This window comes from Poecilia reticulata, linkage group LG15 (genome assembly GCF_000633615.1).
Source record: "Poecilia reticulata strain Guanapo linkage group LG15, Guppy_female_1.0+MT, whole genome shotgun sequence".
NCBI classification, from domain to species: domain Eukaryota; kingdom Metazoa; phylum Chordata; class Actinopteri; order Cyprinodontiformes; family Poeciliidae; genus Poecilia; species Poecilia reticulata.
Window position 1 is genome coordinate 4,035,748 of NC_024345.1, and position 23,990 is coordinate 4,059,737.

At 37.1% G+C, this 23,990-nt stretch overlaps 1 protein-coding gene across 4 annotated transcripts in view; it reads left to right on the forward strand.

Annotated features, from left to right (window-relative positions):
- The first annotated feature begins 14,270 nt into the window (after positions 1–14,270).
- The window catches only part of srbd1 (S1 RNA binding domain 1), a 50,655-nt gene continuing 40,935 nt past the window's right edge, over positions 14,271–23,990 (forward strand). For all 4 annotated transcript variants that reach the window (XM_008428736.2, XM_008428735.1, XM_017309193.1 and 1 more), the window contains exons 1-9: positions 14,271–14,351; positions 14,726–14,799; positions 15,522–15,882; positions 16,064–16,303; positions 16,655–16,821; positions 17,100–17,217; positions 18,054–18,192; positions 18,489–18,585; positions 18,738–18,924. In XM_008428736.2, coding sequence (XP_008426958.1) covers positions 14,729–14,799; positions 15,522–15,882; positions 16,064–16,303; positions 16,655–16,821; positions 17,100–17,217; positions 18,054–18,192; positions 18,489–18,585; positions 18,738–18,924 — 1,380 coding nt within the window. In that variant the 5' untranslated portion in view covers positions 14,271–14,351; positions 14,726–14,728. The remainder of the gene's footprint in view (positions 14,352–14,725; positions 14,800–15,521; positions 15,883–16,063; positions 16,304–16,654; positions 16,822–17,099; positions 17,218–18,053; positions 18,193–18,488; positions 18,586–18,737; positions 18,925–23,990) is intronic.

Here is a 23,990-nt window from a genome sequence, read left to right on the forward strand (position 1 = left end):
CTTTGAGACTTGAGGCTTGAGAGGAAAAGCTCCGGGCTGTTTGGTATACTGCAAGGGCGTATGATTGATGAAACGCTTTCATTTCATTACCTGGATCAAAAGTGATCCACAGCTAGAAAAAAAGAAAAGAAAAAAAAAAAACATAAATTAAAGCGTAAAACTTTCAAGGAAAGCTTTGCGGGCTATTTGCATCATTGCTGTTTGCAGAAAACAGCAATGACGTAAAACGCCGCATCAGTAAAACATCCAACAGAGTTTATTGCTGTCAAATGCAGCAGTGCACATGCTGTCATTAGCCGTCTGTTTATACCACAGCAGGCAGAGAGAGAGAGAGGGTGGGGAGGCAGAAGGCAGTAATTTATTAATGCACTCATCGGTACAACAGTCTTAAGTGAATTATTAGTCAGGAAATTATAACTGCTGCTTATTTCTTTGGCTAGGAGAGGCTAGCCAATTTTAAATGTTTATACTTTATATTGAACACTTTTGACATTAGAAAAATAAGAAAGTTCAGAGCAGTTTTGGGTTATTTTCCTTAATATTCTGAGGCACTGGGTTTGTAAAACTGCCGACATCAACGACTATTTACCTTTCTCTATTTTTATTTTGACCTTTTTTTACTCTATGTTTTTCTTAAATACCTGCTAAGAGTTTCTTCTTGAATTACTTTTTTAGCTTTCTAAGATTTTTAAAAAGTCTTCAGTATTTGGTCAAATTCTTTTCTTAACATAACTTTGACCAAATATTCCTGGTTATCCTTCCATCAGCTTTTCAAAATAGTTTGCTGGAAGTTTGACCCATTTCCCCCAGACAGAACTAGTCTAACTCAGCAAAGTCTGTAGGCCAACTTGCTCACACATCTTCAGCTCTCTGTACAATTTTTCTGAAATTCAAATCAAGCGTTAACTTCACATAATCTTCTTTCTTCGTGATTCCATCCATTTTGTAAAGTGTAGCAGTGCCTTCTGGTCCACAGGTGGCGCTGTCTCCTTCACAGATATGTTCTCAGGTTTGGAAGATCCCTTTTTTCCCTCCAAACGTTACGACTGTCATTATGGCCAAACCTTTTAACTTTAGTGTCTACAAACCCCTGGACACGTCTGTGGAAATTCAGGCCTTGATCCTGAATTTACAAACTGTAGCATAGCTTTTAAAAGTTGCTTTCAAAGTAATGGCTAATTCCTTGCTCAGTGGCCCTCAGCCTGTTTTTGAACAGGTCCAATCTGACGGTGTCAAGTTTCTTGTGATCATCTTCACAAGACCCTTTGGTGTTGCTTGGATTTGATACAAAAACTTTGCTTAAAAACACATTTATTTCTGAAACTCAAAACTTACAAACTGCTTATAAAAGCATGATATCATCATCATCATTTTTGGGACCAAAATGCTTATTAAATAATGGATGACATTTTAGCCTGAAAGCTATAAAAGACACATTTTTTTTCCTGATTGTAAATAAGTTCATGTTTTTCCCAACACTCTTTTCATGTACTTTGGCCTATATATTTGTCTTTTCTTGATGTTCATGGTACATAAACACACTTCCTCAGAAGTCCCTGCACCATAAGCTTCTGTGACCTTTCCTTTATGGAGGGATCCAAAGATTAGTCAGCCAAATGGGACAAAGCCACAATCAATAACTGCGCTAAATCATCAACAGCAGTGAAGATCAGAGACGCCTTACCTCCATGGCTCCTTAAACACCTCAATTCCCCCCAGAGGGACAAAGTTTCAACTCGTCTAACAGTATGCAGAGTGCCACTGCAGCAGTAAAATGTGTCATCTCCATCTGAGATGAGCCAGAGTGAGGAGATGTTAATGCACTCTGTCCTAAACAGGTTACAGAAGAAGTGAAAAGTGGGAAAAATCATCTTCAGCAAAGTAAATCTGTCTAAATCTATTAGAGCTTGTTTCCACCTGCGGTTTTTGCTTGACCTTTGTGTCTGATCGGAATAAACGATGCTTCCACTGAGCTTTCTCTGCTTCCTTATTGCTTCATCTTTCTCTTGTCTTGCAGCACACTCCCACTCTTGCTGTTTTCAAATCACGCTTTTGATCAGCCCTGCAGGCCTTTACTTCATACACACAGAAGAAAAATTACCCTCCAGAATATTTTAAATGCTGCTCAGACAGTCCAATAGGGCATCATAAAATATTTATGTGGCGTGATGTTTGTTTTACAACCTTTATATTTTATGTGACTTTAGCATCAACCTTAAATTGATGCATGTCAAACTGTTTCTGTGAATCTTGATCTGTCTGTTTTTTAAAATAATTTTTGCCTAAGTGTTTCATTTTGTTCCTAACAATAAACTTGACTTGACTACATCATCTATCACAATGATAAGAAACCCGATTGTGTTCCTGCCAGCCTTCAGTTTGAAAAATGTTGCTCTAATCTTTGAATGAATTGCATGTATTAATAAAACTTTAGCTGGCCCACATTTTCACTTATTTTACAACTACAAACTTCAAAGCATCTTCAATAGATTTTATGCTTTAGACACAAAGCAGGGCGTGACCTCAAAATTTATTACCTTCCTCATAAACGCTGAACAGCCCTCTGGTCTCTGCATGGAAAAAGGCATCCCCATGGCATATTACTGCTAACAACATGGTACGGAGTTGTGTGTGGGGTGATTTCTGTTCATTTTCTGTCTGTAGGCAAGTGATGAGAGCAATAAGAACAAGAGGAAACTAATAAGAAGAGTGTGGAGTTGTTTTTGGAAAAGGAAGAGGAGGAAAAACTGAAGGAAGGGGCATAAACAGAACAAACAGAGACCTAAACCAAAACACAAAATAAAAAAATCTAACCAAATACACAAGAAAGAACTGAGAAACTCAGAACAAAGAAATCAATATTTATGGAAAGACCTTAATGACTGTAACATAAGTAAGAATCAACTCACAAAGCTTATTAATCATGGCAGTTGTTGCTTGTATTAATTTAACCAGTGAGTGAGGAGAGCTAGATTCATTAGATTTTAAAATCACAAACAAAACAAAAAACACACACAAAAAAAAAGGGAATTAGCGTTTTTGTTGGATTTGAAAGGATTTCAAAGCACAGCAAATGATAACACAGCAGGGTAATTTCAATCAAACTCACAGTCATAATTCATAATGTGTAACATTTATCCAGCTTTGGTGTATTTTCTAAAAGAGACATAAGTGCTTTACAGGACATCTGTTTCAGCATCATTACAATACATCCTCCAAACCAGTTGGTGGCGGTAATTCACCAACTGCATTTTTGTTAATAGCTACAGGAACAGAAAAAGAACTGTTTTTACTTTCCCTGTTTAGTTCTTCTAGTCTCAAACAACCAGGGAGACTCTATTGGATAAATCTAAGCAATGTCAGATGATAAGGTCGGTGTTTTATCATTAAACTCGCTTTGGAATGTGAATATCAAATTTAAGCCGCCCTGTCATTGATGTAGCCCTTCATGTGGTCGGTTAGCATTAGCTTCAAGCTATTTCAGTCAGAATAGCCTTTTCGTATTTGTTTTTGCGCAGTTGTACACTCTTGTAAAGTGCTTTAAAGTACAGGGAACATATAGCAAATGCTACACCCACTATTAAGCTGTTATAACAACAAAAAACTTAACTTTTAGCTGATGTTTTTTCGTCACAGTTTATCTGCTTAAATTTCCCGAAGTTTGTTTATGGGATAAAGTTTGAGCCTAGTTAGAGCTAAATATCTAGTTTACAAATTGATGTAAATATTCTGAGCTCAAGCGGACTGTTTCAGGAAATACAAACCTGTCACTTATAACGGGGTTTCTTCTCTGACACTTAATTCACATTACAGTAGAACTACAAGAAAAAATAAACTAAAATTAGCCAGTAAAAAGACAAGTTTTGCGATAATTGAACATTTACTAGGAAAGTGGTAAATTAATATCATGAATTAGTTCTGCAAACCATGTTTTAGGAATCCCCTCTCTAACCCGTTTGTCTCTGCGTTTCTACGGATGTGAATGCAGAATCCTCTGGGTCAGCTCAGGGACCTGGTGGAGCTGAAAGACCAGCTGGAGGACATCCAGAAACGGGTGGAAGATGAGATACAAGCTGGGATTCCTCCAGTAAGGCTCACGCTGGGATAAATGTGCACATGTTCGGGTTATTTTTCCACCGACATCATTTCAGAGGCAAATAGTCTGTAAAAACATTGATAGTTATATATTTGAGGGTGAAAGTGTTATACACACACACCTCTCACTCTCACTAGTTCATATTTTGCTTCTATCGAGCTTGATTGTTATATTTTTTTATCAGTAGAAAACATCCAAAACTGCAGAAGTAACAAAATGGCAAAGCTGAGAAATGACTAGCATCCAATCAATTTAATTTGATTATTAAAATTTTTGTTTGTTTTATTTCATTAAACATTATGAATCATCCAAGTAAATAAATTTAACTTAAACTTCCAGATCACTATTTACTGGTATCAGGTTAAAATAAGTGCAATAATATTCAGCCTGCCATCTTCACTTTGAACTTCACTTGGAAACAATGTCTTAATCTTCGGTGTCTTTGAAAATGACGGCTGGGTTGTGAGTGCATGTTACTGTCAGTCATCTGGAGAAACCACCAGTCTGATTCTTCTTGTCTTTTCCAGGGAGGCAGCCTGCTCGCTTCTCCTTTCTTGAAGGGTTTCCTGGCCGGTTACGTGGTTGCCAGGCTACGCTCTTCGGCGCTGATGGGTGTTGCAATAGGAACATGCACAGGGATATACGCAGCACAAAACTATGCTGTTCCAAATATTGAAAACACCGTCAAGGAATACATACAGAACCTGAAAGGACGACGTAAATGAGAAGAAAGTGGCAAAATAGAGAAAGTTTACAACATCAAAGTGGCGCTGGTACAGCTGTGATCTACTTTCTGTATTGATCAGTATAACACTCGGTCCCAATTTGATAATTGTGGGCTATTTTTTGTGTGTCATGTTGAGCTAAATTCCTACTAAATGCAGGGAGCATTTAATGAGTATTAAAATGGAAATATCTGCAGTTTCAAAAAGGAGAAAATATTGATATATATTTTGGGAGAATCCCCAGTGATGGAAATGGAAACGCATTGTGAAAATTTTATCTAACAAAAATGAGGGGGGGAAAAAAAATCGTTTCGTTTCAACATATAATAATGCTCATAATCACAATTGCTCTGTGTCCCAACAGCCATAAAAGAAAAGTAAATAGCAAAATATTTAGTGAAAAGAACATTTGTGAATATGTAATCTCAGTTTATGGGAAAACTCAAAAGTTGGGTACTTTATAAAGCTAATTAAGAACGAGCTAAATAAAATTTATGCAAGAGCAAAGAGTGGCAGAATATGCTTGGTAGACTAATTACAGACGCACTAATCAGTCAGTCAGAGATCAGACTTAACAAATCACCTCTGATTGCTCATCATACTGAAAATGCTGAAAATAAATGATAATATTTCCCCTGTACATATATAATAATGAAGGCCAGCATTTCCGGTCTACAATGAACCAAAATGATGTTATTTTTTTAGTTTAATAAAAATCATGTAAAACGTCAAGACATATACTTCCATTTGATAACTTTATGCTGGATTTAAACTACTCACCTGTATAAAAAGAACCTGGATCACGTTTTTTTCCCCCCTCTTTTGTGTTTAAGTCTTTATAAAATAAAATGGGAATCAGCCTAAGTGTTAAAAGAAAACTGGAAATATGTGTTGGCCAGGAGAAGCTTGATCACTGTGGTATTTCTCACCGCCAGTTATGAGTTTTCTTTAACATCTCATGCCCTCAGTCGATCAGAAATGACCTACAGGCGCCTTAATTAATGTACTGTTTTTTTTTTTTATATTCTGTGTAAAAACGCCTCAGCCTGGCCCTGAGTGTATGTCTCTGTGTGTAACCTGTCAGATCCCAACTGTTTTTTTCTTTTATTATTATTTGCAGGTGATGGAACATTTATGGTATAAAGTGGCTTGCCTACATCACTTTCCTTTTTTTTGGTTACAGAATTCATGTATCTATTGTTTTTGTTGAATTTTTAAAATCACTTTCCTGTTTTACAAGTTGGACGCATTTTTGCCCCCATGAATGCGCCCGACTCTCCCGTCTCCGCTTGTAAACGATTCGTATCCAGAGTTTGAAGTGTGCACAAAAGCTAAAAATACGTATATGTAGTGTTATTGTTTGTGAGAATATCGGTGGAAATTTGTTGTATGTGTAAGAGTGCCTAATCTGGTTTGGACTTGACCTCATGTCATTTCATGCCATGTGTGCAATAGCCTTTTCCTCACAGATCTGGCTGCCTGTTTCATGCTGGAAACCAGTTGATTCTTTTTATTTTTCCACTTCTTTTAGAGATTTAAATTTGTTATGTTATTTTTGACAGAGCTATATTTATCATATGATGTGTCAAAAACCTGTTTCTTAGATATTTAACATATTTGAAGAAAAATGTCACTTTGTTTTGCATGTGTCCACTTTATCTTAAAACGCCCCCTGCTGGTTGGTTGAAAGATTGTTGAAGTTATTCAAACTGCACTAAGTTTCTTATCTTTTAGAATGCAAATTAAATGACAGAGCCCCTTATAGATATTCTAATGTCAAAAGTTTGAATTGTGATTAATTTGAAGATATTTAAAAAAAAATATATAGAAATAGGTTGAAAATATCACATTTTTCCCCATCTGCATTTCAAAAACATCTCCTTTAACTCTGTAAGTTTTATCTTCAACAAAGCAATGACTGTAAAGCAGCATGTGGATTTTTTACGTCACTGATAGTTTGCATTGCAATTTAAAAGGGCACATCTGTTATGAAGATCAAGCCGTAGCAGAAAATCTGATTTGAAATAGTTTTTGGTTGTGTAATTGTGTTAAATTGTTTTAAAGTTGCCTTTGAAGGTAAAACGAAGATGTGCCTATTGACAATCATTTTGTTTTGCTTGTATTGCTTTGCAGGGTTTGGCGTTTTAAGTTTTCAGTTTTGCTTTTAGGCATATTCCCTTGGAATTGTTATTTTGCGCAGCTTCATTATTCTTTAACTAGTTTTATTTTTTTTCTGTTGTTTTTATTCCTGCCTGCACAACTCAAACTCAAGATTGAAATTCCACTGAAATGTCACCCAAAAAAAAAAACTCACCAAAACTGTAACAGATTTATTTCAGTTGTTCAAATAAATGAGAAATTATGAGAACTGTGTTTGCGTTATAAATTGTTTTTAAAATACAGATCAATACATGGTTTTCTAATTTTTGACATCCAAGGACCAAATATCTGTTTTGTTTTCTTTTTACTGTTACAGAATCAGATTAAAATAATATTTAGCTATCGATGAGATGCACATGAGAGAAATATATCAGCTTACACGTTAAAATGACCTAAAGTCAATTTATTGCTTGCATATAAGTTGCAGGAAAGTTAAAAACATGAAGGAAATCCAATTAACAATCAGAAAATGAGCAACTATGAACACCAACACCAAATTATCTTTATTTAAATCGTTGAAAAAAAGCTGGCAAAGCTGGAAGATGTCATTAAAAATTGAACTGATGTCAGTTTCTGTTCATTAGGAAGAGATTCAGGCCTCATCTGTGTCCTAAAAAAACAATAAAATTTAATATGAGCACACCTTTACAATACAGGGTAGATTTTTTTCTAAAGGTTAAATCTATACTGTTAGTTCGACTTACTAATAAACTGCAGTCAACCGAAAATAAAAACATGAATAACATATAGCACAAGTAATTGAAGCATTGAATCAAGATAGTATTTTTTTGTGTGTGTGTGTGTGAAATAATTCAGATCATTAAACAAATTTTATCAGCAAATATAGACTTAGACAAAAATACAGTTTTTAAATGATGATGTCATTCACTGAGGGGGAAAAAATTGATCCAAACCAATCTGGCTGCATATAAAAGAGTAACTGCCACCTTGTCAAATGATAAATTAAACCCGTTTTTAGAAGCTGGTTTCCTTTCACTGCCACACCCAGACCTGATTACAATCAGTATAATCAACAAACCACTTAAACAGAACCTGTCTGACAACGTGAAATAGCGACCAATCAAAGTCGATTCTATAAACAGTCAAGAAGAGATGAACACAGTCAGTGACTAAGAATATGTCTATTCTTAGACATCTGTAAGAAAAAGGTCACAAGAAACGCTTGAACTAGTCAAACTATAAAGAGCCACTCTCTTGTAGAAAGTCATGAAGGAGGCCTAGCTATAACTAAGCTAACTGGGAAAGTAATCTGAATGAAACTGAATTAAAACAATCCTGCAAAAATCCCTTCACTCACTAGTTACCACAAAAGCTTATTGGCAGCTGTTGTCACCAAAGACGGAACAACCAGTTTAAGAGTCAGCAGTTCCATCTTCGTGTGCCAGGTTGGTTTGGATCAAATTATTTTTTTTCCCTTAATAGAAAAAATCATCTTTTGTATTTGCTCAGGAAAACTGTGCGCGGCATTAAAATTTGTTTGAAGTTCTGAAACACATAATCTCAATCGGAACAGCATGTTAGGGCTCAAATACTTTTGTGTTATTATAAATAATGTTAACTCACCAAATTCTGGTTGAGAGTCATCAGGCCTCCTACAAAAACAAACACTTAAATGTCAGTAACCTCTTACCCTTTTGTCAGGATACTTAAAATAATCCTCTTTTCTATAAAAACAAAATATTAATACTATTTAATACTTTAAAAATGACTATGAAGTTTTTATATATAAAACAAATTTTAGATCTAAAATTTATTTTTTCAATTGATAAAATAAAACAAAGTGCAGTCATTTCCGATATTTATTTGACAAAAATCTGACAGCCACGCCGTCTCACCAGAAAAGGCAGATCTCATGCAGCTCCTGTCTCCGGGAATCAGTTGCCCGTCGGCTGGGTTCACGCACCAGCACTGGCCCTGGAAGCACTGCTGGGGCACGTACCGACCCAGCTTGTCGCACGTGGGGGAGAAGCCAGGCATCGGACCTGGCTTCACACCAGCAGCTTCCAGCTGGCACTGGGTGATGGGAGTGGCTGGAAGGAAAAGGCATTTAAAAATGTGTTATCACACTTGCTTGTTTGTTATGTAGACAAGATTATCCCATTAATTGCGTGGAAGAATGTAATTTAAACAGAAACGTACTGGGTTTTTTAGTTCCGCTTGATTCCTCCTGCAGTGCAAAGAAGAAAAAAAAATTAAAAATTAAAGAGACGACTTGGTTTGACAAAAATAAAAGATGACATTTACTTCAAGAATACATATTATTGATGAGGGAGGGAGTCAGGGAAGAGGACTAAGATAATCTTTTACCTCCATGGAGGTATCCATCATCTCCATTGCAGGGCTCATGGGGATGTGCATCCTCACAGGCACCGAAGCTGCAGACCAAAATACAAGCGGCATGTGAGACAGCGAGAACATGTCCTCTACAGAGGCCTCCTTATAAACTTTTAGTGTTTCGCTTGAATGTTGTGAGGATTTTTTCTTGTTTGTTCTTGAACATTATTATCAATTTCCCTTTATGTGAGGGTGACAGCTCAGGTGTGATACTTGAAACTTTGAGACAGCAGAACAATGATCCAAAAACACGCATTAAAACCGATTTCCCTGGATTTTAACAAAGTCTGCTGCTAATAAAATATGCAATTGTGGGTTTCTTTTTAATGGTTTGCGATCAGATATTGTTTGCTTGTCACACAATACTTAAATAGATTATAGAAGAAGTAGGTTACTTTTGTTACTATTGGCTATTCTGGATAAAACTTTGAGTATTTCTTCATGCAGAGAGTCTTGATAATTCTTTATGAGATACATATTGGTGCTGTCTATGACATAGGACTTAAATTAACATAACTGAAGCCAAATTTACCACAGCAAAGTTACATTTTTTGGAACCCAAAAACTGCTGGCTGTAATTGACAGTATTTGCTCTTTATGGCAACACAAGCTCTGATTCAGAAGCTGTTGCTGTGCTGCTGCTGATGGGGAAACAAAACTAGGTTTTCCAACAAAGAACATTTGAAATCCTGAACAATTTAACCAGAAAAAGAAAACCCTGCATATGCTTCGTTTTGAATAGGGAACTCTATATAAGTCACTGTGTACTTTTATTTTTCTAACAGGTTAGGCTAGTGATAACCATGTGCCGAAAGTAAAAGGACCAAAAGTACTAAAACATAATTTATTCCATTTTTATGTCCTTGGCTGTGACTAATGTTCAAAAAACCCCATTAAATTACTAATACAGTTGACCTTTCATTATGTGCTCACAGCAAAGAAAAAAGTGTAGATTACAATACAATGCTCCTAATGTGAACTGAACGTTGCCTCCTCACCAGATCCTCCATTGGTCATCTTCATGTTCATGTTGTTGTTCTGATCCTGCAGGTTCTTGATGTCGTTCCCCTGGTTGACCAGAAGGTAGGCGATCGCTGCCTGACCCATGATCAGCACGCAGGCCAACAGGGTGAATCCTGCCACCTTGTAGGCCCGGGTGGACGACGGGCTGAAAAGAGACGCAAGGAGGAGAGAAGAGGTTTTTTTGTTTTTGTTTGTTCTGTTATTAAGTAAAAGAACGTAAAAGAAATGTGCAATTCTGGAGTCAAAGTTTGTAAATAAAAACCAGATGGTTTTTTTTCTTTTAATAAAATGTTCTCTAAAAGAGGAACTTAGCTCAGGGTATTCACCACATACACCCACAGATGACATCAGTTGTTGCTAACCAGATGCATAAAAGAAAGTTTGGGAAATTTTCTTTTCTTTTTTTGTTTTTAAATCAACCGTAGCTTCTTATGACTTTTAAAAAATATACTTCCTCTGAGCGTCCTAATACATTTTTGAATTATACTAAAACCCACAACCACAGACTAAACCACTTTCTCGGATTTCAAAAACACCCTAACGTAGTATTTGTTCATACTAAATTTTTCTAAGACTTTTACAGACGTGGGCAGAGTAACAACCTTCATAATGGACCATAAAATGTATCATTTCAAATGTAAATTCATCTGCCATCAGTAAATGTAGTTGTTTTTTTTTCTTTTGTCTGGTTCAGTTCCAATATCACATCCTACTTTCAAACGTTTTTAACTGCAAGATGGAAATAAATGTAATAGGTTATCCATTGACCCTGCTGATTGCCACCATTTTAAAATGTCCAAGGAATTCAATAAATACTATATAAGAAATCAATAAACAGCGAAGCAGTGATTTACAGAAGTAAGTTGTTCCTCACATTATTTAGAAGAGAAAGTTAGCTGGAAAATAAACTATATCCAAACTACCTCGTTTCAATAAGTTAACCCAATATTTTTTACAATGACGTAGAACAAAACCGATCTTTTTGGATCCCAAAAGGAGGAGGATTTTAAATAACAAAGCATTGAATAAAAACATCACAGCAACAGCGTGGCTATATAAAAATACAAACATAAATTCACGAATTTTGATGGTGAAAAACATAAACATCTCCCCCTTCTTACCCCTGAGCTGGTGGGCCCACATTGACGACTGTTTGTTCAAGAAGAGGTTGGGTTGGGATCTCTGGGTCAGACATGTTTCACTCAAACACAAACACCTGGAAACACAAACACCTCGTCAGGACACTGATGCTGCTCTGTCAGAAAGTGAAGAGAGGATGAGCGAGGAAGCTTACCTTCTGTTAGAACAGGATGGAGGTTGTTTCGCAGTAATGACTGAAGTCTCTGAGATTTGACCCTTTTCACGGATCTGAGTCAGACGGAACTGAAAGTGATTGGAAGGAAAACCCAGGCGCGCTGTCTGAACAGCCTTGTCCTTCTACGGCTGGGTGTTTTTTTTTTTTTTTTTTTTTCTCGTCTTGATTTTCTGGTTGGCTTCTCACTCTGACTCATCATCTGTTACCAAGAAAGGTAGAGAGACTTCGGCTTGAATAGACTTGTTGAAATCCCCGTTACAAATATTCATGCTGCTTTGCATATTTTCTAATAATAACAACGTCTGTCAACAAACAACATGTTGTTAAGTTAATAAAAAAGAAAAAAAAATGCTTTTGTGAATAAAAAATGTTTATGTAATCCTAGATTAAGGATTTGAAATGACTTTTTATTATTGTTATTTTGATTGCTGTTGTATCTGTGAGATTAAAACATTCATTTTGTGACATCAGCTTCATACTTAAGATAGCTTTCAGTGTTTTCTGGAATAAGCATTTAAATATCACAATTATTATAGATAATTGGCATAGTTTCTAAGTTTCCGAAAATAAAACTAGTCATATCTTCATTAAATGTTGAAACTGCAGTTCAATCATTAGAAATTTGCATAAGGATGATTCAATAGAATAGAATAGAAAAAAAAACATTGTCTTCTCTAAATAAGGGATTTTATTTTTAACAAATCACGGGCAGCCAAACAACCTTATCATTGTTTATATATGACTTAAAGAGGGAGGAACAAGAAGTAACAGGGAATTATAAAGTTTTAATTATTTATTCTTTTTTCCCCTTTATTTAACCAGGTAAACCCCATTGAGATCCAGATCTCATTTTCAAGGGGGACCTGGGCAGAAGTCTGCAGTGCACAGCAGCCTGGTTACAAAACAAAATTGATTACTAAAATCAATTTTATACACAAATATAAAACATACCTGTACACATTCATGACTTTAAGAAAACAGCTGTTCATCTATTTTTCCTTTGGTTTCTCATTGTTGGATTTCCCAAGCAGGAACAAAGAGTTTAATAGCTGATCGATACAAATCCAAGTTTTTTTTATTTTTATTGATTGACATCACATTGACAACCTGTATCTATACTCCATACTCTGTCACTTTTAATGATACATTCATTAATTCTTTGATACATATGTCATGTCTGGTGTGATGTGGTGTTTTTTCATATCTGTTATTGTTGATGCTTGCGGTTGCTTTGAATTTCTTTTGTATTTCTAGTTTTTCTTCCTGATTCTGACTTCCCTTCACTGTTGCTGCTTCAGAGAAGTTTCTCTTACTAGAGGCATTTAGTTGCATCATCCACCCAAATTCAGATTTCAGCCTGCACTTTGGTTCTCGGTCTTCAGAAGTGGGAGAAAAAAAATTGTAAATGGATTGACGTTAGGAAAATAACTGAATTGGACAAAAAGCTATAAATATTGAGTCAGAAAATAGTCAGCGAATTTGGGAAATACTTCAGGTCTTATTATGCTAGTAGTTACACTTTCCAGATCTTTTGTTAGGATCTCACAACTTTAGAGGCTTAACCTCTTCAAACATTCTCACACAAGTCTTGAATTATTCTTGACAAATGTTTATGTTGAATTTTTTTTCAAAATGTGTAACTTCTTAGTAGTGGTTTTTTATTAGATAGAAGGCATCTCATTGCCATGTACATTGCAAGCTACAAAGGTAAAAGTAAAAGAAAGTACTTTCACAGACATATTGGCCCAAGTCCCATTTCGAACAGTATTTTCAAATTATTCAAAGGTCAAAGGTCAAATTATTGCTCTTTAAAGATACTTCATCTTTTCCCCCTCTAAGTTAAGTTGACCTTATCTTTTCCTCTTTTGATGAGAACATGTGCTTGTCTCAGTCCTTGGGTCAAACACTGCTCCATCCAGAAAGATAACTGCAGCTATTTCCTTTGAAAGAGCTGAAACTAACACGTTTGAAAGAGTAAAAAAAAGTCCCTTTTGATATTGTTATGATAATGTGGATTCAATGACAAGACATGTCTGGAAAACTCTACTCCAACTTCATGATTTCAAAACATACATTATTAAGTCAGTCAGAGTTTGTACAGTTAATTAATTACCATTTATCGCTTATCGCTTCTTTAATGACATTCACCTTGTTTAAGCTTTATGACAATATATCTATTTATTTACTACAAAATTGTAATGTTTTTTTTAACCACTAACCATTGTGCAATTGTGCTTACCTCACAGACTTCTTATTTTAACAGAAGCCTTTTGAGCTACTGTATATGTTGGCATGCAGTGTTTGTATATTAAAGCAAAAGGCTAAAATAAATCAGTAAATATTTAGAAAATATAATCATAACTGGTTAACCATTGTATTTTTTGCTCCCAGAAACATATTACAATTTATTTACAATTTTGTTTTAGATTTGGAGGTATGCCTCTGAAATAAAGGTAAACAAATGAACAGTTTATCACTATTTTTTATTGAACGATTGAATACAGTTCTCAGTGGTTCACGCACTACCAGACGACAGGGGGCGGTAGCTGAGTCAAAGACGGAAGCCTTCGAGTGTTGTGATTGGTTGAAACCCTACTGTTGCAGGAAGCTGCTGTTCAGCTTTATACATTTTTGTGAGACAGCTGAGTGTAAGCCAAGCATATTCAGCGTTACAAAGGTATATTTATTAACTCATGCTTTATACAATACGCAGAAACCGTGAAAGACATGAAAATGCCGTTTACAAACTCGCCTAACACCATTAGCATAAATGTATAGCGGCAAATTTGAAAAGCTTTACAAGCAAAACTATTTGTTTGAGCTAGCCGACTGCTCCGCGCTCACATTTGTCTAAGAAATTCTAACTTTGAAGGTTTAATTATAAAATATTATTTGTCCTTGTTCTTTTCTAATAAAATACAAGGAAACGACAACAAGTTAACAATAGCTAAGGCACTGACAGTAATGTTTGCTAAGAAAAAAATAGTTCATGTAACGTTTTAATGGTTGCAGGTTTCATAACGCAGCCTAACGTTTTGCCTTTTTCCACAGATTATGCGACGACCCAGAGCAACAACTGCCAAAGCTGTAATTTACAACGAAAATGAAAATACAGATTCCGAGCAGTGAGTTATGTTTACTTATTTAAATCAATAAGTCTATTCTTTTAAAAATACAAAGTAGCTTCGTGGACATGTTCAACGTGACTAGAAGATTTGAAATGACCTCATACTGTGATACTAATTTACCTGCATTTAAGATTGTTCTCTCTGAGATTAGTCTTTAGGCACGGCTTTACAGTTCCTTGTAAACATATTTGTACAAATAAGCTTTTAAAGTTTTAATGTATATTTATTGTAATAGCCATACAGAAATAAAAATACTTATGTGGCCTTCACAATGTTCACAAATAGAAAACTGAGAACTACGCATGTTTTCTGCCCCCTTTTCGCTGTTATCACTAAAGAAAATCCAGTGTGCCCAGCTGTTTTCCAAAATTACCAAACCATAAAAAAAAAATCAAATACACCTAGGTTATTTAATCTTGACTTTCTATCAGCCTTAACCGATTGGCTAGTAAAGGAGCTATTAGCTGTACATATCATAAATCTGATCATGTCACCAGGTTTGCAAAAAGTTTTTAATATTAAAAAATTGACACCAATGTATCATTTTTCTTTATGTTGCTGGCAGCTTTATGTTGGTCTAGCATTAAAAATACTACCAAAACACATTTAAGTTGATGTTTGTAATGGGAAAATGTTAAAGAGTGTTGCATAATTTTTACAAATTTCTGTCCTTTTTTTCTGTTACTGATGTTGAACTTTTATTCTTGCCGTACAATTAGGTCTTCTGCTCAGATGGCGAGTAGTGATGAAGAAATGGACGAGTGGAAGCCATCAGAGTCGACAAAAGCTACCGGCAAAGCTGCCAGAGCACCTACAGATGGAGGGATGAAAGCGGTGCCCAAGAGGACCGCTAAACCAAAACAACCTAAAGTTCCCAAACAACCTAAGGTCCCTAAACCCAGGGCGCCCCGCAAACGTGCAGCAGAACAAAAAGATGCTGCCATGTCTGTTTCTGTTGGAAAAAAGAGAAAGAAGTCTAATGGTGATGATTTAGGAGAAAATGAAAGGAAAACACAGACTGGTTGCACTGAAGAACAGAAGACTGAAAAAAGAGGCAATAGTGTCGGAATGAAGGAAGAGGTAATTATAACGGCCACCTCAGCAAGAATAAGCATGAATAATATAAGCAAAACACAACTTTGGTGATGATAGAAATACAGATTTGATCCACGTTAGATCAAATCTATCTTGACTATTTTCTCTCATCTTTTTTTTTTTCTTTGTTTCTGGTAATATTTTTTATTTGTTTTCTGTTTTTTAGAGGATCTCTTTTATTGTGTCGGACGCCCATCAGACAGACGGATGGACAGACGAAGGGACGTCACAGTTTGGGCTCCAAGTAAAGAAGGAGGAAGCGCCGGAAGAAGATTTCACTTTTGATGAGCCGAGTCTAAAAAAGCAGAAGACCAGTGAGACGAGCCAGAGACAACAACCCACCTTCCCGGAGTCCGGAGAGCACTCTCTGAGGAATGAACTCAACATGAACTGGGACCTGACTGAGGTGGCGAGGACATGACTTATCCTTGATTTCTTGAATAATTTGTCTTTTAACTTAAAAAAATTTTTATTTTTATTTTTTAGAAAAGTTCAAAGTCAAATGAAGTTGCATGTTAATTAATGGTTTTTGACCAAAAGCAAAAAAAAAAAAATGTAATCTGAAACTTTTTAAACCTTCTCTGTACTGTTCTTCCACTTTTGGCAGTACATTGTAACATGACAGAAAGCACAGAAAACAAGTAATTCCTACAACCCATGCAATAATTTGCTACGGCTAAACAACTAAATGCATGAAAAAGTATGCATTTTTCCATTACATGTATGAATTTTCTACTGTTTCTATTGTTCTCCTCAGGTTCTCTCTACACTGACATGTGTGGAGCGGTGGGTGTGCGGAAACATCATCAAGCTGCTACGCGAGGAAAACACTGTTCCCTTCATGGTGCGCTACCGCAAAGAGATGATCAACCACATGGACGCAGATGCGGTTCGAGACGTCCAGATGGTCTATGAGGAGTTATGGTAGGCATTGTACACAAAACAAATATCATCCGTTAAACCCCTGGACTTATTAGAAATCTGTTAAATATCAGGTGGCTACATAAAGTCACACATTTAGGTGTGAAAAGCTACATTGTGGAGTGTTTTTGAGATGATGTATCAGCTATTGGCCACTAGATGGTGGTAGTGGTTCATCTTTGATCCCCAAAACGTCTGCGTGTCTGTTGATGATCAGCCGTCCTTTTTGTTGTCCTTGGTTAAGATGGATTTTTTGTTGTCTGATTTCTTCATATGTTTAGTTCTCTTGCTAAGAAGACCCAGTCTGTGATCCAGACCCTGAAGAAAGATGGTGTTCTGACACCTGAGCTGGAGGAAAACCTCAGGAGCTGCCGATCAGCTGATGACCTGGATCATGTGGTCAGATATTCAGTGATAAACTATCTACATTGACTTCAAGATCTCAGTGTTCGCACCTGAGTGACTGCTTGCCTGGATGAGAGTATATACATTGTTCAACTACTGGCAAAAAATATGAAATTTTAAAAAAAAAATTGTAGCAAAAAGAATGACAGACAAATATGACTTTTTTTGGAAACAACTAAACCATCTGTTAAAAAAAATCACCTAAAACTAAAGAACATTGTTATAGTTTATATATTTTATTATGTGATATGTGGTGTGATGTTGATTTGAAAATAATACACTTTTCTATGTGATCAATAAAATAAGGCCAAAAATACAATAGTAATAAAAAAACAAAAAAACAAATATGGGTTTTACAAGTTCATGTTTAAACAGTAATTTTAGCTCCATAATACTGTTACATTGAGTTGCTTTTGACTTCTTTGGGCTTTCTTTGTGAGAGTATATTCATTTGGTCTAATAACTCATTTATGTGCAGAGTTTCTGTCAGTTTTCTTTGGAGAATATAAGGCTTTGTTCACAGCTAATGCTTCGCATAAAATCGGACTAAGTAAAACCAGATGAATCACACCTGGTATTTTAATCCATCCTGTGTTAACAGATATAATTTACCTACTTCACATGCAAATAAGCATGTAAACACAAACAAATACAGTGTTTAAAACTGAGTTGTTTTAAACACTGTATTTGAGAATGAAAATTCTCAAAGAGCTTAATTATGTAACTATGACAGAGTTAAAGAATGATAAAAAGAAAAGGTGTGACTGCACAAAGTCAGAGTGTATAAATGGAGAGAAAACAGGATCTGTGCTTTGTGTTTTTACCTGCAGTATACTCCCTACAAGAAAGGCAGCAAGCTCACTAAAGCTCGCAGGGCCAAAGCATTGGGCCTGGAAGACGCTGCCATCGCACTGCTGAATGCACCACACACTCTGGTCCTCAGTGCTTGGGTAAAGCCTGGTACTGAAGGTAAGAAGCACTTGACTGTAGTCGCATACAAAAAACACGCAGGCCTTAAAATGATTGTTATTTTCACTATCCCCTAACTCTCTGAAGGCAGATTCTTGTGAAATGGAGACACTTGTGACTCGGGCTATTTACTCTGGCACATTGTAGCATTTTATTTATTGTTACTGTGGCTAGAAATAGACGTTCAGGGTGTAAAATTTGATTCTTGTATTAATATTGAGATTAAGAGATGTACTATGTTAAGTCACTGTGGATCGGTGTGTGTGTGTGTGTGTGTGTGTGTGTGTGTGAGACAGGTCTATCATGTGTGGAGGAAGTGGCCACTGGGATGGAGCATATTTTGGCTGACATGATAGCCAAAGACCCTGAGACACTCACCTACATTAAAACATTGTAAAAATATTTCCTTTTATGTACATTTTTCTATTTCTGTGTACATAAATTATGTTAATATTGTTTTTTTTTAAATTACTTTTTAAGTCTCTGCTACCGTAAAGAATCTCTTGAACATTCTCAAACAGATTTTTGTTGTTTCTTTCTGTCAGATGTGAAAAGAGCTTCGTGACCATCCAGTCCAGTGTGTCTAAAACGGCACTAAAGGAAAAAGAGCAGGAGAAAGTCGCCCAAGAACACAAAAATCCAGAAGCGGAACACCACAACAAAAAAGACTTTGACAAGTTCCAACTCTACTTTGACTTTACCTGCAACGTTCAGCGCATCCAGCCTCATCAGGTGACGAGATGAAAATAATTACAAATTTTCACATGTACAAGAGCTGGTTCTCTATGTGTTGCATTAGGACTATTGCCGCCAGTCGATCAAAAAATTGTATCCGATTAATCGCACCCTAGCGCTGTGATTAATCACAATGCTTAACTTTGTAAGCTTCAAATGTAAATATGTAAGTTGTCAAAAATGTTTAAGACAATCTTTTATTGTCTCAAACCAAATTACCTGAAGATTTGACATTGTTTAGGTTTTCATCTTCAGGAAGGTTTATAAGAAGACATTTTGTTTTTGAAATGCCAACTATAAACTGGTTGTGCGTCAGTGGCAAAATAATTCCTCGTTGTGATGCGTACTACCTTAGTTTTATACAAACTCCAGGACGTTTTTTAAAAGTGAAATTTGCCTCTGAGCTCCCCAGTCTGACTCTTTTAACTTGCGTTTACGACTCTGCATTGTTGACCGCAGTACAAGGCCGTGTGATGCGCTGCTTTGAACACTAAGTAACCCTCCGTGCAGAAGAGAGGCATTTAGGTCAAAATAGGCAATGCGATTAATCCGAATTATATAATATTGATGCCTTAAACCTTTTAGATGAATCGCATGCGTTGGCGCATTAACGCTGACAGCCCTAATCAGGACCGGAGCAGGCAGGTTTACTTTAAGTTGACAAAAGACTTCACAACTGCTGGGATATAATTAATTACTATGTGGTTTTCGTGCTTACCTGACTCTCACACACTTATAGACTAGCACACTCCCTCTGTTTGTGTTCGTGTCATTGGTGCGTGCCGGTTCTGAATGCTACCCACGTCAGTCGCGGTTAGTCTTGTACGTGCCTTCATACCCTCCACCCCTCCTGCGCCCCGCTCTGCCCCCTCTCCTCCCCCTCAGTCTCTCCAGTGACTGGTAGGTTACTCAGAGTTGGTCCCGGGCCTCATGTGTCACCACGGCTCCTGTCACCCGCTGCCTCTGCCACACCACACTCCCTGGCAGCCGTGCTTCTGCCCCGCAGTCGTTTTTGATCACGCGCACACATTCTTGCGCACACTTGCACCGCACAACCGCGGCCGCCCGAGAGTCCCCTCGTTCTCTCTTCTTAACATATGTGACATGTCCCCCCGCCGACATGCCATTGGATTAGGATGCTTTGATTGACAGGCGGTCCTCCGCAGTGACAGCTTCTGCTGCCGGGCCCACAGGCGGACAAAAGGATGGGGAAGAGGGAGCGGGGGCAGTGAAAACACGGGAGGGATGAGCGACGCCGAGGTGCGTTCGTCACTTATCTCTCATGCTCTGCTCCGATCTGCCTCATCCCTCTTTTCTCTGACTAAACCTTATTCCCTCCAATCCACACCTCCCCTCCCACTTGTCTTCTGTGTATGCAAGGCATTTAATTCGATGACTCGCCTTTGTCACGGAGTGTTAATCCACAGGCTGCCGTGACCCTGCTAGCTGTCAGATTCCGGCTAAAATGAACCTTTTCTAGCCACGAAGTTGTCAGGGGGCGGAAGCAGGTGAGAGATGTGTTTTGACAGAAGGCATGTGTGTTTGTGCACACTTGCCCGTGCGCTTTAGCACATTATATTAAGCCTCGGCTCTTTGTCTAGTGGGAGAGAAAAGGACAAGATGAGGGAGTTGTTGTCCCAGGGAACTCTTAATGAGTCCCTGGAATTATAAACAACTCATGAACTTAATGAACCTTGAATTTATGTTCAAGTGACAGGAGGCTTTTGGTTTTTGTTAGATTTGTTCAAACATTTAAATTAAAAAAAAATGTTCTAGCACTTTTTCTAATCCTCCAATTGGTTTTTGTTCTGTTGATGATTGCTAATTTGGAATCATTAACAGTGACTTGGGTTTTGCTGCTTGGGAGCATAAAGGACGCTTTACATGCTTTCATGAATTTAGATCTGCTGATTCCAGTTTTAAACTCACGTACTGATTACGAAAGCCTCGATTTTTTTATTTATTTTATTTTTTATGAAATATGACATGAAATTAAATTGGAGGAAAATTTCTATTTACAGGTGAGTTTACGACGCCTATAATTCCTCATAGGAGGCCTAAAATGTTACTTTCTGATCTAGAAACGTCAGACTGGAAAGAAACGTGATAATTATTTCCATAAAAGCCTTATATAAAACGACAGCAGGTTTCCAAATTCATCTGAAGTCTCTTCAGGGGAAGCTCTGGCATTCAGCTTGTCTGACAGTATAATGCGTACGCCAGATGTAATTCCATTAGACTTGATTTGAGTCCTCTTCTGAAGGGTACACATTTACCTTATAGCCATAAGACTCCAGCATGCTCCGCAGCACGCCAGAGCAGATTTATTGAATGTGGAAGTGGGCTGCTTTTAATGCGATTTGTACCGTGATCAAACGGGAGTTTAGCGCTTCTGATCGGGGTTCGCCCGCAGAAGAGCTCAAGCAATCGGAAATGCTTCATCAATTACAGAGAAATATTTTGATAAACAAGTTACGGACAGAAACTTTGACTTTCACATCCACTCAGCTTGTTCAGGTTGTTTCATATTGCGACCGTAAACTTCAGTTCATGTGACTTGGATTTTACGTTTTATGTCAGTGATAGGATGAAATTTAAAACTGCAGCAGAGTCCAAACATCCGGCATGCAACTGTTTCTCAGTAGTTGATGGTCCAGACCCTCTGTATGAAGCAAAGTGCAGAGCACTTGGTTTTTACCAAGCTGGAGTGAACAAGGCTAAAAAATACATGGTTAATGTTTGTTTTACATATATAAAAAAATAAATTCTCTAAAACATATTAAGATTTGTGTTGAAATGTGACAATTATGTATATATATGTTTGCATGCACGTTATACAAAGACTCATTTCTGGAGATTAGACATCAGTACATACATTTTTAAATAAATTTTTTAAATTTAAAACATCTTTTGTATAAAATAGCAAAGCCCCAACAAATGAATCTTTTTGACTCAAATGTCGAGATTATAAGAAAGCGAAAATCTAAATATTTGAGTCTGGAGAAGTACGGAATGTTGAAACGGAAATAATTCAGGAAAAGTTGATGACGGTGCCAAGCCTAACAAAATTCAGCAGACAGCTTGATTCCACTCTAATAAACCACATTTCCTCAGTGCCAGCGAGGTCGAGAAAAGTGCAAATTCTCTGTGAATGTTTGTCAGCATGGACACATCTGTTTGTTCTTGATATGGCGGATGGATGGATGTGTTGATGACAGTATACCTCTACAGACCAGATGAGCAAGAGGAGGAGACAGATAGGGGATAGTTGTTGGCTGACTGCCCTTACTTTGGGGCTGAGGAACGGATTAGAGGAAAGCAACAGAGGAAAGATTGTCTTTCTGGTCTTGTCAGGATTTGGCCAGCACTTGGCTACCTGTCACTGCTTGGCATGTTTAATACATAAACATATTTACACTCTGCTTCACATCCCTGTTTTGTATCACGCCATCTCTCACAAGCAACCAAACTCTGATAGAAACTGAGAGATTCATGGAGGAACACTAGCTGTGTCCTGTCCTAAGTAAAAAAAAAAAAAAAGGAATAGAAAAGAAAAGAAAGCACAGGATGGCATTTCTTTAGTCAGGCCATCACATTTAGAGCCTAACAAAAACATAGATAGTTTGCTTAAGGGATTTATTTTTTCTTAAGTTAGAAGGTTTTAAGAAGTTACATCTTGCTACTTAAGATAAGTGAGGACAGCTTGTGTTTTTCATTTTAATATTCATTTTTTAAGAACTGAACTAGTTATTACAGGAGTATTTTAAATAATATAGTAAAGTTTTTTACTTATTAAATTCAATCTTTATGGTATTTACTTTTAAATAAAGGTTCTATAACAGTTCACACACAACGTACATCGCACAAAATCAATGCAACCCAATAATAAGATTACATAATCTAATGCTATGGTATTATGCTGATGTTGTGGTTAAAAGAGCTTGAAACTATAATTAAAACTTGTGGCTTCACTTACTGTCTGATTTATTTGGCCTGGAATTATCTGAGCCCCTTTGGGTTCTCATTGAGAATTACATTATTATTCACAGATAATAGCAACTAAAAGTAACGTACAAGGTAAGGGCACAGCAGAACACTGTGGATTCTAGACATGTAGGAATGAGAACGCAACAAAATATACACTCAATTTAACGATGTGACAGGAAACTCCTGTTTTATTTCCCTGTTTGGACTGAAACCAAGTCCAAACATACAGACAGAATCGTTGTGAATTACATACATTCTACCTCTAATGGTTGCTAAAACTCTTTGCTGCAGTCTTCTAACTGTGAACTTTTCTGTCCTCATCACTCTGAGGAATAGGAAGGTAGGTGGTCATGATGTTATATTTTATTGTATGCTATAAATGAGTTACAAAAAAATAACTGAACCTTTAGAATAGAGGTTTTGCAATGCAGTTTTAAATTCACTAGTTTTGTTGCAGTTGCGGGTTGTCAGAGACGTGTTTTGCATGCTTTCCTAGACAATATGTTAAACCTCAGAGGTTTGATGAAGATGGTTTCAGAAATCTCATCACAAGTTGTCGAGGAGGCCTCGGGCTGAAACATGCCACCGGGAGAGAAATCTTAACTTTCATCGTTATTCAAGCAATCTTTGCTGATTTAATCCTGGCTTCCGCCATTAGCTGTGTTTTAAATTTTTACCCGTGTGTGTATGCGCGAGTCTGTGCGTGTTGCATATGGGTGCGCTGCATGCACCCAACAGTGCTGCTGAGTGGTAATGGTTGTGGCACGATGGGTGGGGGGGAAGGCCTTGCGGTCTCAAAGCTGATGGTGGCATAGTGGTGGCATTTGTCAGCTCGCTTCTTCCGCTTGGGCTCCAGATTGACGTCTTGCTTCTTGGCCCTGTTCTGTGGCAGGCTAAAGGTTCCCGACTGAAAAGGTCAGACACTTACTGCTGTTTGCTTAACAGCATGTAACAGTTCCTCTCAGGGGGGAACCAGCACACAACACAACAGGCCTGACCACGGGACACACTCCCAGGCTTCTAACTTTTTATGGAGATGTGAGGGAGCTAAGGAATTTTCTTAGATGATTTATTAT